We start from the raw sequence: 19,069 nt of genomic DNA, 5'->3' as shown, positions 1-19,069 counted from the left end.
AACTCACATTTTTATCAAGGGAAGCCTAAGTGCCATTATTTCTTAACTTCCAAAATGCATTCAACTTGTTACTGCACCAAAATTTATTAGCATAAGTCAATCATATGTGTTATGAAACAAAATTTTTGACTGGATTGATGATAGCTTGGTAGGAACAAGACAGCATGTTATCTTGCATGGGGTATGATGTACAAAAGTAGAAGTAACTTCAGGTGTGCCACAGGGAAATGTAGTGGAATCATTGCTGTTCTTGTTGTATATTAATGAGCTGAAAGGCAATATTACTAGTAACCTCAGGTTTAATGACGTAGTTACCTACAATAAAGCAGTCCGAAAAAAGTTGCACAAATCTTCCAGATCTCGATAAGATTTCAAAGTACTGCAAATACAGGCAACTTGCTTTAAATGTACAGAATGTAAAATTGAGAACTTCACAACATCAATTTAGTCACAATTCAATTGAGTCAACTCATACCTGTGTGTAACAATGATCAAACAACGGAAAATGCAGGATGGAATGTAACAACATCCCTTAAATATATCCTTCATTCCCATAACACTCCTAGCCTCAACCTCCGCTAGTCACTTTTCTCAACCATCCACCCCCTTCCCTGTTACCATTCCAACAATGCACAGCCCTCATTCAACCAATGCACCCAGTCTTTTTACTTCTCTCTCTCTCTCTCTCTCTCTCTCTCTCTCTCTCTCTCTCTCTCTCTCTCTCTCTCTGTGTGTGTGTGTGTGTGTGTGTGTGTGTGTGTGTGTGTGTGTTGTCTATTTTTGACAAAGGCCTTGAGGGCCAAAAGCTTATATTGTAAGTCTTTTTGTCTTTTTGTTGTGCCTATCTGTGACTCAGCATCTCCGCTATATTGTGTGTAACAATGTGTATCGATATGAAATGGGATGATCACACAGGCCCAGTTTATGAAAGCAGGAGGCAAACTTCAGTCACTGGTAGTATACCAGGAAAATGCAGTCAGTCTATAAAGGAGCCTGCTTACAAAACAATTGTGCTTTCCATCTTAGCACATTGCTCAAGTGTGTGGGACCATTACAAACAGTACAAAAAGAGAATTTTGAACTTACACAGAGAAGGGTAGCATGGATGATAACAGCTTTGTTTGACTAATGGGAGAGCATCACATAAATACTGAAAAACCTGATTTGTCCAACACCTGAAGATAAATACCAGTCATCCCTCAAAATCAACTTACAATGTTTCAAGAACCAATATTAAGTGAATAATCTAGAAATATACTTCAGCACCCTACGTATTGCTCTCATAGGGACAACAAAGACAAGACTGGATGAATTACAGTATTTACGGAGGCATTTAAGCATTCGATTTTCCCATGCTCCATACTGATTGGAAAAGGAAGACATCCTAATATGTGGTACAATGATAAGTACCCTCTGCCATGCACTTTAAAATGGCTTTTAGAGTACAGATGTAGATATAGACTGTGAAACAGCTATTAATTAGTAAATTGATAAAATAAGACATTACATTAAAATCATTTAATGTTCCTTGTTATCAACAGTTTCATCCAACACTTCCATCAGATTGCTGAAGTACACTTATGAGACGAATTATCGGTTGCATATTTTTGAGTTCAATGGTGCTTTACAATCAAACAGTCTCAGACTTTTCCTGGAAATTTTTGTATCCCTATGATACTAAATATAAAGTTGTGCTGCTTTTCATTGGGATTTTGTGCACAATTTCAACATGTATTAATCTAAAATACTCTTCAGTTTTCCTATGCAATTGTCCCCCATTCCATATTTTAGTTAAAACAATTTTGGGACAGATTGGAAAAAGCATATACCACAATGAAGAGTGAAACAACATTATTTTGTTGTTTTTTACTGGAAGGAGCAGTACGAAACAACAAAAATAGATGATTGGTAATTCATCTCATACATGCACTATAGTATTTTAACAGTATTAGATATGAGCTTACAGGGGACGACAGTACAATTGTAAGTATCCTCTGTCATTCACTTCACTGTGGTCTGCAGAGTATAAATGTAGATGTAGATATAGATTACAATATCATATCAATTCAGTGGTTTGCAGCTATTTAAGCATCTATCTTATGGTTCAGCCATTGGATCCTCAACATGTTATCTATGGAAAAAATAGATATGGTAACTAACTAACAATAGAAATACCATACATAAATACGTCAGTAATGAGAAAAAGGAAGCACAGATCCACAATTAGGAAGTTGACAATCATGTCTTAGTTGTTAGTGAATTTTACAAGTATTTTAAATTATATCAAATGAACATTGGTTCCCTATTAATTCAGATTTCTTCAACTTCTGTGGCATCAAACAACAAAATATGTCTTGCAATAAAATACCTGACTGTGCTTCAGTTGCATCATGTTTGGAAGAGGAATTTGATGTGGAACCTTCTTCTTTTTTACAGAAAAGGTCTCCTTTGTTGGACAATGTTTATCTTGGATGGGACATTTTTAATTCTGGAGGAGTGAACCTTCTCAGTTTTGTTGCAAACGGTGACTAATAGCAGCTTTAATGACACAGTGCACAGTTCATAACATCTAGCTCTCTTATTGAGCTTATTCTATTCACTAACTCAGAAAACGGAACACAACTGTCTCTTGTTCTGGCACGAATATTAGGCCTGGACATTCCCAGTGAACTTATTTAGATTAATATTTTATAATTTACATCCATGACACAAATATCTTCATTTTTTATTATTAGATCATTGGATCCAATTTGCAGCAGCTTGAGGCTAGCATTCGTTATGTATGTATTTACATTTAATGAATTACAAGTACTTACAGGAGCACCTGTGTATGTTAAAGTGACCTTGAACATCACTCTCCTGTATGAAATACACCTCACATTTGACAAGAATGGTGTTTTGGATCTGTGTTCCTCCCTTACAATTTTCATTTTGTTTATAGTTAAACTTAAATTATGTCAGTGGAGGTATGTACTGTCTGTGCATCTAATTAAAGGCAGTAATTAAAGGCAGTTTGTTTATTGCCATACGCATTTCAATTCTTTTTTTTGGGGGGGGGGGGGGGGGGGGAAGAAGCACATCAGCAATGATTTCCAGCTCTGTTAACTCGTGTGTGGTCGTGGAGATCTATTCGTTAGTTTCCATACACCAGCTGGCCAATTTCTGGCATTCTTTCACCAACATTTGTCACACTACATCACAAAATGGAAAGTGCAAATGATGTATGCAGTGTGACAAATGTGGGTGAAAGAACACCAGAAATTGGTCAGCTGGAGCATTGAAACTACCGAGACATCTCCAGGACCACACACATGAGATAACAGCACTGGGAATCACACAGATGATGCTTCCCAAATAAAAGAAGTAAAATGTGTATGCCAATAGACAAACTGCCTTCAATGAGCTGCATAAACTGTACGTACCTCCATGAATTTAAAGCGACTAAAGGAAAGATGGAAAACAGAAAAAAAAGATTTAAAATTATGTCTGTGACAAATTTCCTCTATTTTGTTTTTGAGTTTTGAGTTCAGTGAGCACAAAGCGCCTGTCAAAAATTTTATCCTCAATGAAAGAATGAGAGTGAATATTGTCATATCTAATCATTTCACATGCTTTCTGTGGAAATGTATTTATACAATGGTGTGGTGCATCCTTTCTCTATACATGTTTGTATTTATGCTAGGATGCAGTCTATATCAGAAAAAAACAGCACTATACATTATTGGTGCAATTTACTGATGTGCCTAGAGCCTGTGGAGAATAGCAGGGAGCATCACATTAAATGTAGCAGTATCTCTCTCTTCAAACAAAGTTCTGACAAGCTTATAAACATATGCCTGTATCCCAGGGACTCTAACTTTGCTGTTTGTATTCTTCCTGCTTTCTCTGTCTATGTGTCATGTACACCTCAGCTTCATTTCCAGAATGCTCATTAAAGAGAGATCGTGTGAACAACAAACCTCTGACTATTTGCTAAAGAGGTTAATAGTGTATGAGAAAGTGTCATCTTTGACTGACTGTAGAGGAATACAGGATGGTTTGAAAATATCTATTTTGCTATTTCTATCTTACTCTCAATGCGGGAAAATGTATATTAATGAAGACTTGTAGGAAAAACATTTCTGTAATTTTTGAATACAGTATTAGTGGTGTGCTGTTTGGCACAGCCACGTCAATTGAATATCCAAACCTAACACTGAATAGTGAGTGAATCGTAAGGTCCACTGTAGCGAGGGCAAATTGTTGACTTCAGTTTACTGAGAGAATTCTAGGAAAGTACATATAAGAACACTCATAAATCCATTCTTGGGTACTGTTTGAGCATCTGGGATCCATACTGAATCAGATTAAAGGAAGACATCAAAGCAATTCTGAAGTGTGCTACTATATTTGTTGTTGGTTGGTTGGTTATTGTTGTTTAACGTCCCGTCGACAACGAGGTCATTAGAGACGGAGCACAAGCTCGGGTTAGGGAAGGATGGGGAAGGAAATCAGCCGTGCCCTTTCAAAGGAACCATGCCGGCATTTGCCTGAAACGATTTAGGGAAATCACGGAAAACCTAAATCAGGATGGCTGGAGACGGGATTGAACCGTCGTCCTCCCGAATGCAAGTCCAGTGTGTTAACCACTGCGCCACCTCGCTCGGTCTATATTTGTTACCAGTCGATTAGATCAACATACAAAACTGCTCTGTGAACTCAAATGGGGATCTCCGGGGTGATGAAAACATTTTTTTTTTTTTCACGAAATTCTATCAAGGAAGTTTAGAGACCTGGCATTTGTCACAGTTTACAGAATGGTCTTAAAGCCCCCAACAGACATCTCACATAAGGACCACAAAGGCAAGATGTAATCTGAAAGATTTTGGTGTGAACCATCTCCATACAGAGATGGTATATTTCAAAAGCTAGAAACATGCATAAGGGCCCACTATTCTGGAGGAGGAAAACAGTTGTAACACTGAGCTTGGAGGAACATAGCAAGAGGTAACAGAACAGGAAATTTAATTAGTTAATAGACACATAGATGTAAGATACATTTGACACACAACAGCATGCCATCGTAGAATCACAATATTAACACTTAAAAAATTACATTGTGCCAATGAGACATTTTCTGATATCAAGTAGTGATGTCAGAGTCCAGGGAGTAGAGGCAATGTGAGAACAGGCAGCCAGGCACAGGCAGTTGGAAAGTGGGGGCAGTTGGATTGGGAGTCCTACAGTGACAAGTCATGTGATGGCCATGATAGGTGGAACAGCAGTTTGAGTGGCAGATCAGCCACATTATGACATCACATGAAAAATTGTAGAAACATGGGAACTCTTAGGAATTTACTAGCAGTTCATTGAATAATTTATGTCAGTCATGCAGTGTGCCTGTTCTGAAATGATCCAAGCTCCTTTGGCTCTAAGAAATATATAGTTAAGAGTACTTAAAATCTGAGACAAACTCTAATTAAAAATATGATGCCTGATCCCTTGTAACACCTACGTCATTCAGCAAGGGGCTGCAGACGAACACTTGAAGGGAACAGGAGATTATGATGGTGCGTAAATATCCCTAAGACTCAGCAAACTTAACTGTTCTGCCAGTAAAAGAAAGTTAAGCAATTTGCTGCTTGATACGGTACATCAGCTCTCACATATAAGAAAAATTAGGGTTCATACAGAAGAACACAGACAGACATCTTTTCCTTTACTTCATTTGCAAGTGAAACAGGAAAGGGAATGAACAACAGTGGCACAAGGTAACCTCAGCTTGCAGAGTATGTATGTGGGTATAGAGTCTCAGGCTGAAAGACTCTGTTAATGACTTGAAGGGAAATCTTCCCACTTTGTATTAAAACAGGGGGGTGGGGAAGAGTCACACAGGAATACTTGTCTCATGTTATTTAATACTAACAATGCAATGAAGACAAAAGTATAGTTATTAAGCATGTGTCTTCCTTCAATACATACACTGTCATTTCAGTGCATATGTATTGTGAATAAAAGCATCTAGATCACTAATTAAATCTGTTTATTTATTAGGCCATTGCAGTTACTGTCGTCATCAGATACCTGCAATTATGATTAAATGAACATGAAGAGTGATAGGCATTTCTTATACTATGTGTGAATGGGATTTAACCAGTGATGTGTGCTATGTTTACTCTGTTCAAGTGTAGGGAACATTAGAAAGTTTGACTCAGGTTCTATTGAGTATTCTCTTTTGAGTTGGAAAAATAAAATATCTTATCTAACTTTATATGTGGGCTTAACTTGTTTTCTACACAACTGGTGATTCTAGAAAAACAAGAACAGCTCTTGCAGCGATAATGTTGTGCAGCAGTTACACTAAATATGGAAGAAGCTCACAAACTTCTACAAGCCACGAACAAAGGGATACAATGGCTAAACCAAGAGATTAAGGTTTTGGAACTTGCAACACTGAAGGATGATAACAGAATGGATTCCATGAATTTACAAGTTCCAGTGCTAGCTGCCCTACCACAAGCATAAACACATGCTGAAGATTTTTTGCATATGAATGCGTCATTATCGACCACACCATGGCTTCACTAAAGAGCACCTCCATTCACACCTATGCAACCAGACATACAGTTTGTGATACTAGATAATATTTTCAAGCAATAGTGCATAACTGAAGACTGTGAAAAATTCACTCTTGCAATTAGCAAGCTAGATCAAAGGACGACAGCAATAGTCTCTTGTGCGATCCTATATCTGCTGCTCCACCAACTACACATCACACTAAAAATGTCATTGATTGCTTACCGCAAGTAATTACCTGAGCAGTGACTTCTCCAGATAATGTACCAGGAGAAACATGGGGACAGATGTCCATTGGAATTTTGGAGACACTTAAGTATAGTTGATGGCAGCATAATACCTACTGAATTATTACTACACATCTGGCGACAACAGCTTCCTCATCAAGTTCAGCTGATGTTGATCATGTAGGAAGGACAGCCTCTTGACAAGCTACTGCAAATAGCTGACAGAGATTTAGCTACCCTGCAGTCAACAGTTGTAGCATCCGTAGCAACATCATCAGTTACATCTGCAATGGTGACTCATCAGAGAGGTTAGAAGAATCAATGTTAAGCTGTGCAACCACAAGTTACAGGCATAAACTAGGCATTGCTGAGGGGATCAGACAGCTGCAAGCCACAAAGGAAAAGATGGCTACAAATGGTGAATTTCCACCAGCAGCAAGATGCAGTCACACTCCAAACAGAACCAGACTCACACCGATGATTTTTGCTGGTACCATGAGCTACAAGATGTACAAAACTTTTTGGATTCCCAAATGGCGGGGGCAGCCTACTGTAGGTGCCACGGGCTGTGGCTCTCACAAACAGCATCATAAATGAATGAAAAACTAGGCAGCAACATGCACATCCTAGGCAAGGCCCATGGAAGCATGTTTTACACTATTCCTTTTTGCCACTCTCCAACATCCTGGAAGAATAAGCTAACTTTGCACTGATTACAAGTGGTTGATAGACTCTCAGATCTCAAGTTCTTGACAGACACTGGTTCAAAAATCAGTACCCTGCCGGCCTCAAGCTTGTTTATGAATGACTCAAGTGAGCCTCTGAAATTACTAGCACTTAACAATTCAAGCATAAACATGTATGGTTATGAACAGCTGTCTACCCTTTACAGGTGGAATTTGGGGAACCCCGTATGTGATTCCTTCACAGTCAGAATTATGTCCCCAAACTATATTGGTTGAATTATTAAGTAAAATTTTCTGCATTCTTTTGGTTAGATATGGCATTATCCATTGGTTGACTGTACTACCAGTTCCACAAAACTTCAACTTATCTAGGAGAACACTGTGGTTCACACAGTCAAATGCCTTAGGTAGAACACAGAAAATACCAATCAGCACTATTTTATTATCTAATACTTGAAAAAATCTGGCAAATGAAGATGTAAATGGCATTCTCAGTAGAGCAACCCTTCTGACACACAAACGTGAGATACTATCCTGGAATAAATCACCTTCTCAAAAATTTTGGAAAATGATGTCGGTATTTTGGCTACCAATGATTGTGCTGTGCTAAGTGTAAATCTACAATATTCTTTGTATCATTGAGGTCAAATTAGTCTATAGTTAACACAGAGTATGGATTAAGTTTCTACAATTTCCTGGTGTTTTGTCAAGGTATACTCCGTGCACATACCTGAAGGTCCTCCTTGATGGAGTCAATAGAATATGATGGTGAATAAATGACTGAATAAATTTGCTTCTATACATTCCTGCTAAAATTTATCTAGCATTATATGAAGAGAGGGAGAAAGATTAATGTTTTAATGCCCCATTGACAATGAAGTCATTGAAGATGGAGCACCAGCTCAGATTAGGGAAGGATGGGGAAGGAAATCGGCCATGCTCTTTCAAAGGAATCATCTCAGCATTTGCCTTAAGCAATTTCGAGAAATCACGGAAAACCTAAAGCAGGAGTAATTTTGAATTTGACCAACATCCTCCCGAATGTGAGTCCAGTGTGCTAACCACTGAGCTACCTCAGTCAGTTGTATATTAAGAAGCATATTCCACTGCTAAAGACTAAGACACCTCATTTGGTACCCGCAAAATTAAAATATTGTACTTACAAATGGGAGGGACCAATTCAGTCATCCTCATTTACATTTCCCAAGACTTCTTACAATCAGACCATAAAATGTGTTATGAAACACACACAAAATATTATTTAGTTTCAGTTTATAGTTTTTTAAATATATATTTCATGGTGCTCAATATTTATGTCAACTGCATCAGTTAACTGTACGCAGCAAATTTTATATTGCCTTACCGCTATAGATGCATTCTTGTTCATAACTGTCAGATCTGCTCCCAGATTCACATTAGAAAGATTTTCAAATATAATGTCAAACTTTCCAACAGTCTTTACCGCATTTTCCAGGTAACCATCTGTCCTGTAACAAGAAATAAAACCAGATCATCCACAATTCAAGTGGATAAATTGATTCCATTTTCTCTTCATTTTTCACAACTGATCAACCAAGAAAGTCAAAGAGTCATTCACAAATTTTTGCTTCTATCAAAATGAGATAACAAATAACTACGAAGCATAACAAAAAGAGAACCCTGCTTGTGAAACAAATAGGCTGAACACTAATTTAGAATGACATCCCAGACATGAACATCACAATATTTTACTAAGTGATGTGTAACCTTTCACTCAGGCATGTTGGCTAAAGACTCAGCCGAGAAATTCTCAGTGCTTTCAGAGTGACCCTCTCAGCAGTTCAATGAACATGAAAATATTAAGAGTGGCTCATTTCTAAAACTTTGTCCCATTTTCAAGAAAGAAATCAAATTTAAGCTGCTGTTACTAATTTTAACATCGTATGATTACTAGCAAAGCTGGCAGATGCACATTGTGTTCATTTACTGTACACTCTGGATTTAAAATGAAATCATTTCAAAACAATAAAGTTTTACAATTAAAAACTTGTATGAATATAAAATGGTGCCTTGAGCAACTGTAATTAGTTGTTTGGTTATTGTATCACTCTAATGCTCACAGTCTTTCATTCATTCAGTCAATTCAGACTGAAAAAAAATTTTTCATTTCATTTTGATTCAAAAAAAATTCTTATGAATATAAAGGTCAGTATCTGAAAAAATTATGGGCCACCTACACCTCATAATTGTGATTACTTTGGAATTTGGATCTGTTGTCACTTCCTAATCAAAGCTCATAGAAATGTAGCTCTTAGGCCACTCCCAGCTGAAGTGGTGCCACTTTCACAGTGCCCTGTGATGTCACTGGGAGGATGAAGGAGAACCGTGCTGTGGACCTTAGTGCTCTCTTGGTCTATGCTATCAGCCAGAGACAGACACAGTTCCTCCACCCCTACCTCCACCAATTACAGGCATCTATGTTCTTTAGCTCCAATACAGTCCAAATTGTGCCATGGTTTGGAGTTCACATTAAGCATCAGGTCCTCTTTTAAGTGCCTGAGCAAGGCAGTTCAAAGAGAACAGTAAGGCAAGGGCATATCAGCTCCAAGAGGATTGTGCCTACTACAGCCCTGTGGTGTTCAAACCAACCTTCAGGTTGAGTACAGCTTAATAATTGAAGTTTTAAGTAACTATAGTTGTTATTAGTCAATTTGAAATTGCTGTATAGTAAGAGAGAGAACAACAGAAAGTTACACAACTAGCTTTACACCCCCCCCCCCCCCCAATAGTTATCCATATTTTTCATTTAAAATAATTATTGGTTCAGGGTACTTTAGCATTTATTTCATTCATAAGTAAGGCAGGCTGACCTCAACCTGAAAATTGGTTTTAACACTGCAGTACAATCCCATTGGAGTGGTATATTGTAGCCCTACCCTTAAACCCGAAATGACATACCTAGCCACTTATAGGGAGTCCTACAATTTTATGCAGACTGTGAACAGTGGTGTACTGCATCAACAGTTCATTGCCAGAAGTGAAAGAAAGAATAAGTGACAGAAAAAATCCAAGGATTGACTGTGGAATGAAGCCGAGACATTTGGATTTCAAATCTGTCACTGAGTAACTAAGCCAGACATAACTGTACATGATTACAAGGGGTGTACGAACTGACTGTGCATAGTGTTCACACAGTGTCAGGTAATGCCAATTCAAGGTCAGCCATTCTTGGCCAGTCCCCAGTACTTTTCCTATATGTTTCAACTCTATGTCTGAGTTGGTTGTTTAGTTGTGCTGCATTGTTTGCTGCCATGTCAATTTATAATCCCACTGAGTGAGTGGTGCGTTCAAACATTTGTTTTTTAAATGCAGAGAAGGTCTTTTCTGCTAAAATTTATTGGCAAATTGTTTCAGTGTATCGGGAATATGTGACGAATAGTGAAAATATTTGGCAAATTGTTTCAGTGTATGGGGAATATGTGATGAATAGTGAAAATACGCATAAGTGGTACAGTCTATTCGATGAAGGAAGGAAGAATGTTCATAATGAGGATCAATCTGGACAGCCTACTGTAACCTGTAAAAAGTAACTGGAAAAGCTGAAGAGAAGATTTGTAAAAAGAGGCACTTCACTATTGGCACACTTCATCAACATTTCCCTCAAGCTTCAAGATGAGTAATTTGTGCAACTGTTGTGGACCAAATTCAAAAAAAAAAATGTGTGCAATATGGGTCACAAGAATGTTGATGCATGAACACCGCACAAAGTGTTTTGCACATTTATATACATTTTTGGATTACTATGGCAAGGATTCTTGAGTCACATTGTGACGTGATGAGACATGGATTGCCTACTATACTCTAGAGACTAAATGACAATCCAACGAGTGGCATCATTCAATTTCTCCAATAAAACCTAGAAAATTCAAACAAGCACAACATGGAAAATCATTGATGCAGTTTTCAGGGACCAAAACATTGTTCTTTTGATATACTTCTTGCCAAGAACAGTGACAATAAATCCTAAGAGGTAACATGAAACTTTATTAAAGCTTATATGTGTCATTCAAAATCACCAGTGGGCCTTTTCTCAAAGGACATCATTCTGCTTCTTGATAATCTTCAGCCTCATGTTGCTGCAAGTACAAAGGTGCAAATGGACAATTTTTGGTGGGAATTATTGGTTATCCAGCCTACAGTCCCAATCTAGGACCCCCAATCTTCCATTTTTTCCTAAAACTTATAGAATTTGTTGTTGGATGACGACTGGAGAATGATGGCTGTGAAAGCAACTGTAACTGACTGGTTAAATGGACTCGTGGCAGAGCTCTGTGATGACATTATCCAACAGCTGGTGCCACAAATGAAAAAGTGTTTTCACATTAAAGGTGACTATGTAGAAAAATAAAATAATGTTCATATTTTCATTTCCTATAAAATATTTATTGTGCTATTACAAAAGTTCTTGCTTAAAAAATTACTCTCATATTTCCTCATACTTCTTCCTTGTTGTACTAGTTGTTTCTTGAGCTCATACTAAAATAATGTCCTCTTTCTATGATGATGTACAGATAAAGATAAACCACTGTCAGCATTTGCTTAAGTATTCAGTGTAATGTATTGTTAGTAATAAATACCAAAACTTCATGTTTGTCTTTTACAACTCATGCACAATATGTTAAAAATACAGCTGAAAACTACAAAAGTATTTCACAGTGTCTCTTCCCTTAATATAATTAAGAAATTAATATAGATCTTGTCTCCCACATAGATCAAATTTGCTGCAACATGTTTTCTTTTGTCTCCTTCTTCAGTATCTCCTTTCTAACACTTTGTCAAATCCTACATGCAGTTCTGGACAAAATGTTTGGAACATACCACTGCATTACTAATATTTATTTTTCCACTTGTTTCCTTTAAATTACCCCCAGAATGTTGAAGAACACATTTGTTGGAAAATGTTGGTAAGGTACATTGCAAGTTTCACAGCCAATGTTGTTCCAATGGAACATTTTTATGCCTGCTCTTACTCACTTTCCTACAGATGAGTCAGCAATGGAAGAATGAAACATTTATTCAGTATTTCCTAGGGAAGTAAGAAGAGCAACACAGGCCACTGAACTACCCATACACAAAACCAACATTACTTTGAGATAGCATCTACTGGTAAGTTAGTACCTCCCCAGTGACATGAAAGTCAGTGGCCCCAACTGAGCAAATTTTGCATCAGAAATCAGAACAAGCCCTCTGTTCCCCTGCTTCCCCATATTTCCTGTACCCTCTGAATGTTTCTTCAACCATGTTTTACTATCTTTGACCATCTGCAAAATTGGCAGTACCATTTTACTATTCCAAATTTTTGGTCTGGTGAAGAAATTTTATACATTTCTGAAAGACAGAAATAATTTATGTTACAATCTTCTGTCAAAAATACTCTTTGTTTTTAGATCTGATTTTCTTTTATATAGAGTCCAGTATTCTGCATACTTAGGCACAAAACTATAGCCAACACCACTGAAAATGTTGTGCAAAATTAAGTAACAATAATAATAACCTACAATTATCTAACACAGGTTATGTGTAATTCATACATGAGTGTGTTTAACATGATATATGCAATAGTATCATTGTATTGTATTGACCTAGGGACCTTTCGAGACAGTGTTTGTGCAGCAATTACCAACATAGTGTAACTGAGACAGAATAAGGGGAACCAGCCCGCATTTGCCGAGGCAGATGCAAAACTACCTTAAAAACCATCCACTGAATGGCAGGCACACCAGACCTTGACACTAATCCACTGGGTGGATTCATGCCGGGGACCGGCACGTCTTCCCACCCGGAAAGCAGTGCATTAGACCACATGGCTAACTGGGCAGGCAATAGTATCATACTTAACAACTGTCTTCTAAAATACTGCAGTAAGCACAACATGCCAAATAAAACATAGTTTTTCTTGCACACAAATATTTACCTGTGATTGAACACATGATCAGCTCCCACTTTTTTCACCAGTTCAAGTCCTTCAGATGATCCTGCAGTTCCAGCAACAGTGAGACCTAAAACACCAGGAAAACCACACTGAGCTCCAGTCACAGCAAACATGATACACCTAAACCTACACCTACTCCTACACCTACATCTCTGTGAAGTGCATGGTAGGGGGTACGCCCCATTGTACCAGTAACTAGGCTTTCTTCCCATTCCATTCAATTATGGAGTATGGGAAGAATGATTGTTTGAATGCCTGTGTGCTTGCTGAAATTATTCTAATCTTATCCCCATTATACCTATGTGAGTGATGTGTAGAGCTTTGTAGTATATTCTTGGAATCATCATTTAGAACAGGTTCTTGAAAGTTTGTTAGTAGACTTTCCCAGGATAGTTTACATCTATGCTCAAGAGTCTGCCAGTTCAGTTTCTTCAGCATCATTGTAAATCTCCTACAGGTCAAACCAACCTGTGACTATTTGTCCTGCCCTTCTATGTACATATTCAATATCCTCCGTTAGTCCTATTTGGTACGAGTCCATGCACTTGAGCAATATTCTAGAATGGGTCACACAATTAATCTGTAAACAATCTCCTTTGTAGACTGGTTGCACTTCCCCAGTATTCTACCAGTAAACCAAAGTTTACTACTTGCTTTACCTGCAACTGAGCCTATGTGATCATTTAATTTTATTTCCCTACAGAGTGCCATACCCAGGTATTTGTGTGAGTTGGTTGATTCCAGCTGAGGCTCATTGATATTATGGTCAAAGGAAACTAAGTTATTTTCATTTTATGAAGTGCACAATTTTAGATTTCTGAACGTTTACAGCAAGTTGCCAATCTTTACACCACTTTGAAATATTATCAAGATCTGACTGAATATATTTTATTTCTTTCAAACATTACTTCATTATAGATAACTGCATCATCTGCAAAAAGTCTGAGGTTACTATTAATATTGTCAACAAGGCCATTAATATACAACATGAACAGCAAGGGTCCCAACACACATGCCTGATCCGCACCTGAAGTTATTTCTACATCTGATGATAACTCTCCATCCAATATAGTATGCTGTGTCCTCCCTAGCAAAAAGTCCTCAATTCAGTCACAAATTTCACTTAATACCCCATATGATCAAACGTTTGCTAATAAACATGGGTATGGAAATGTGTCAAATGCTTTTAGGATATCAAGAACCACAAGTTTGTTGTACATAGGCTGAATATCATGACTTCCAAACCTACCAAAAATAAACACAAAATACATCTATTTAAGAAAGCATATAAAAATTTCCTTTCACACCTTCCTAAGAAACAGTCTCCACTCCTTCCAGTCTGACTGTGTAAGCACAGATAGGATGTGGTTTAAATTAAAAGAAATAGTATTGATGGCAACCGAGAGACATATACCTAATAAATTAATAAGAGATGGTACTGGTCTCCCATGGCACACTAAACAGATCAGAACACTGTTGCAGAAGCAATAAAGAAAGCATAATTTAAAACAACGCATAATCCCAAAGATTGGCAACATTTTACAAAAGCTCAAAATCTAGTGTGACCTTCAATGTGAGATCTTTTAACAGTTTCTACAGTGGAATTCTGTTTCAAAGTCTGGCAGAAAACCCAAAGAGATTCTGGTCACATCTAAAGTACACCTGCAGCAAAATGCAATCAATACCTTCACTGCATGATAACAAACAGTGCCACTAAAGCAGAGTTGCTAAACAAGGTTTTCCAAAATTCCTTCACAAAAGGAGATGAAGTAAATATTCCAGAATTTTAATCAACTACTTATGATCCAAATTTAAAATAAAGGTATGTGATGCTATAAATATGACTCCCAATTATCAAATTGTTAATACGCCTGGTCTAAAAATTTGTCACCATAATGTGCAATCCCTGCATAATAAGATTGATGAAATTAATGTACTGTTAACAGGTGAACTTAAAGATATTTCAGTGTTATTCATTTCTGAGAACTGGCTTAATCCAGAATATGAAAATAAACTCATTTTGGCTTCTTACTACTGCAGGAAAAACAGTAAGCACAGTGGGGGGTGGCAGTTTACACAAAGGAAAATGTAGATTTAATTATCCTACCTGACTTATCTGGAACAAATGTCGAAAAGGATTATAAAATTAGAGCTATAAAAATTATTCAGTTCAGTGTGGTTATCAATACATTTTACCCATTGCCATCTGGAAATTATTAACTTTTCTTAAACAAAATGTAGTCATTGCTAAATCAAGTAAATAAAATGGATCAATAGTTGATAATCTGTGGTGACTTTAATATTTATTTCCTCACAAATAGTGGAAATGGAGAGACCCTTTTGAAGCTTGCAACATCCTATACTTTAAAGGCTGAAGTAAAATCTGCTACCCGAGTAACAGAAACTTGCCAAACAGCTCAAGATAAATTTCTAGTCAAGAATAGTTTACAAAACACTTCACTAAAAATTTTCAGTGCAGATTTTAGTGACAATCTTGTTCAAATATTAAGCATAAAAGTAAAAGGCAGTATTATTAACAACAAGTCTTTAAGAACCTCATGTAGAAGTTATAATCAGGATAATGTAAACTACTTCCACAGCTTACTACAGATAGAAAAATGATCAGAAGAGTACAAAATGAATGATATAAATGAAAGCTTCAACACCTTCATCAATACATTGACCCATTTCTTTCAAATTGCATTCCCACTGAAAACTGAAACCATACAGGGGAACTTTTGAACAAACAGATGGAGCACAAGGGGAATAAGAGTTTCAGGGCAGAAGAAAAGACTACTTCATGAAATATGTAACTCAAAAACTTCTTCACCTGAAGTATGCACTACTATAAAAAATACTTCAAAATATTAAGAAAAGTAATAAAAGCAATAATAATAATGCATAATGATGAATACATTTATAATTCAGCTAATAAATCAAAGCCTATAATCTGGAGAACACTGGCAACCTTGCAAAAATATAATATTACTACAAAAAATTAAGAAGTAACAAACCCATTAGAAGTAGCTAACACATTTAACACTTCTTTCACAGGTGTTGCTGATAATACTGTCACAGAAGAATCTGAGTAGCTCCATGGTGTAGTAGTTATGATACTTAACTGTTGCATGGAGGGTCGTGGGTTCAAAACTCATCTGGACTGTACAATTTTAATTTCTAGATTCAGTTCAAGTACAATCTAGAAGTATCCACAAATGTCAGGAATCATTGCACTGGAATGTTCTGTAGCTGTATGTGTTCTGGCTGGAGGCAGTTCGCTCCACACTCTTGTGCTAAATAAACCTTCGTTAAGTGAAGTTAGTATTCATCATTCATCTCATTACACCTTTTTCTACGTGACAATATGCTACAATCAGATTTTCATAAGAGCACCCAGGCAAATGAATATAAATTAAGTGCATGTAGAGGATCAATGTACATCAGTTCTGTTTCACAAGATGAAGTAGCTAAGGCAATGAAAGGACTAAAATATTGCAGCTCTGCAAGCATTCATGGTGTACCTGAAACAATATTGAAGAAGAGTGCATTAATCCTAATTGAAATACTCACACACTTGTGTGACTGCTCACATCAGGCAGACACTTTCCCTGATGTATTGAAAACATAAAAAGTTATTCCAGCACATAACAAAGGTGAGAAAGATAATGTAAATAACTACAGTCACATCACAGTTTCCTCTTGCATCTCAAAAGTTTAAAAAATGTTATGTATAATAAACTTATGAAATTTATACATAAAAACAACATTCTATTTGATGAACAACATGGATTCAGAAATAAGACATTAATGACAACTGCTATTTACAAGTGCATCAGTTCCATCCTAAACCTGATGGACAAAAAACAGGAATCAATAGGAGTATTTATTGACATGTCAAAAGCTTTTGACATGGTGGATCATAAAATTCTGCTACCTAAGCTTGAAAGATATGGTAGTCGAGGTTTGTCCAACAACTGATCAGTTCCTTCCAGACTCATCATAAGCAGACAGTGTGCATCAAGCACACAAATATTGAACTAAAAACTGTATCAGAACACTTATTTGACTATAAACAAATTAAATGTGGTGTACCCCAAAGATCAGTATTGGGACTCCTCCCATTCCTTATGTGCATAAATGATCTAAACTTAAATGTTGATGCACATAAAACCATCATATTTGCCGATGACACACCACAATTCTTTGAACAGTTACAACAGACAACAAACGAGGTCACAATACAACTTAGCCTCTGGGCACAGGATAATCAGATTATAATAAACAGTAAAAAACCCATTGCACTAAAATTCCCCAATGTTCTTAACAAGGACATGTTTATGACATTGGTCTCTATCAATGACGACCTAGTTGGTAATAGTACTGAAACCAAATTCTTAGGACTTTAGCTGCAGAGCTATGTAAAATGGAATAAGCATATTGAATATCTCACTGCAGAACTGAGCAAAACATGTTACCTTCTTTGTTCACTAAAATCATGCTGTAGTGAGGAAACAGTAATGAATGCGTATCATCCCTACTTTCATTCTCATCTTAGATATGGGGTCTCTTTCTGGGGAAACTCTAAAACAACTAATAGCACTTTTAAACTAAAGAAAGGGGCATTAGAATCTTGTTTGGGTGCACATCTAGAGACTCTCGAAACCCCTGTTTAAGAAATCTGGTATTCCTCCATTACCATGAGCATACATTGTGAAAACCCTTTTATTCTTTAAAATAAATGTGATAGGTAAGGATTTCAGATTGCAAAAAAACTGTGATATAAATGATCACTTTACTAGACAAAACAGAAACTTACATATAACCCAAATCAGCACAACTCTGTGCCAAAAAGGTACTTTTCACATGGGAGTTAAGCTTAATAACAAACTTCCTGAAAACATAAAGGCTATTGCTAAGGTCAGTACCTTTGGAAAATCTCTTAAGTCATATTTACTGCAGCTGGCCACTGTGGCTGAGGGGTTCTAGGTGCTTCAGTCCGGAACTGCGCTGCTGCTACGGTCGCAGGTTCAAATCCTCGGCATGGATGTGTGTGATGTCCTTAGGTTGGTTAGGTTTAAGTAGTTCTAAGTCTAGGGGACTGATGACCTCAGATGTTAAGTCCCACAGTGCTTGGAGCCATTTGAATTTGAATATTTACTGCATCACTGCTTTTACTCCACTGAAGAATATTTACATTTAAGAAGCATTCTAAAAATACTTACGTGTAAAGTGTATTATTGTAACCTTAAATAAGTATGCCTAGAAATCACTTTCAGCTGTATACTTATAACTTGACTTGTCCCATGATTTATGTGTAAGCTGCTTTCTAGGCAAGAGGGGCAATGAATGTAATACAATACAAAAAACAACAATTGCCAAAATGAGTAATTTAGAAGTAGATGTCCTCAGTGTAGCAAAACAGCTGAAAACACTGAAGAAAGACAAGGCCTCTGGTCCAGATGATACACCAGTGAGGCTCCTTTCAGAGCATGCTGATACAATAGCTCCGTACTTAGCAATCATATGCAACCACTTGCTCATAGAGAGATCTTTACCCGAAGACTGGAAAGTAGCACAAAGAAATGAATAGCAGTTTTTATTTCTTCTCCATGGATTTTAATTCCTGCTCT

The 19,069-nt window shown here is 37.0% G+C and overlaps 1 protein-coding gene across 1 annotated transcript in view; it reads right to left on the bottom strand.

Annotated features, from left to right (window-relative positions):
• Nucleotides 1-19,069, bottom strand: part of LOC126266926 (quinone oxidoreductase-like) — a 68,484-nt gene that overhangs the window by 8,416 nt on the left and 40,999 nt on the right. Inside the window, exons 4-5 of the mRNA XM_049971617.1 lie at nt 13,422-13,506; nt 8,832-8,955 (exon numbers count right to left, since the gene is read on the bottom strand). Of these exons, the coding sequence (XP_049827574.1) occupies nt 8,832-8,955; nt 13,422-13,506 (209 nt within the window). The remainder of the gene's footprint in view (nt 1-8,831; nt 8,956-13,421; nt 13,507-19,069) is intronic.

The sequence above is a fragment of the Schistocerca gregaria genome, chromosome 4 (assembly GCF_023897955.1).
Source record: "Schistocerca gregaria isolate iqSchGreg1 chromosome 4, iqSchGreg1.2, whole genome shotgun sequence".
In the NCBI taxonomy this organism is placed as follows: Eukaryota; Metazoa; Arthropoda; class Insecta; order Orthoptera; family Acrididae; genus Schistocerca; species Schistocerca gregaria.
The sequence above is the reverse complement of the archived record's forward strand: the minus strand, read 5'-3'. Positions and strand labels throughout refer to the sequence as shown.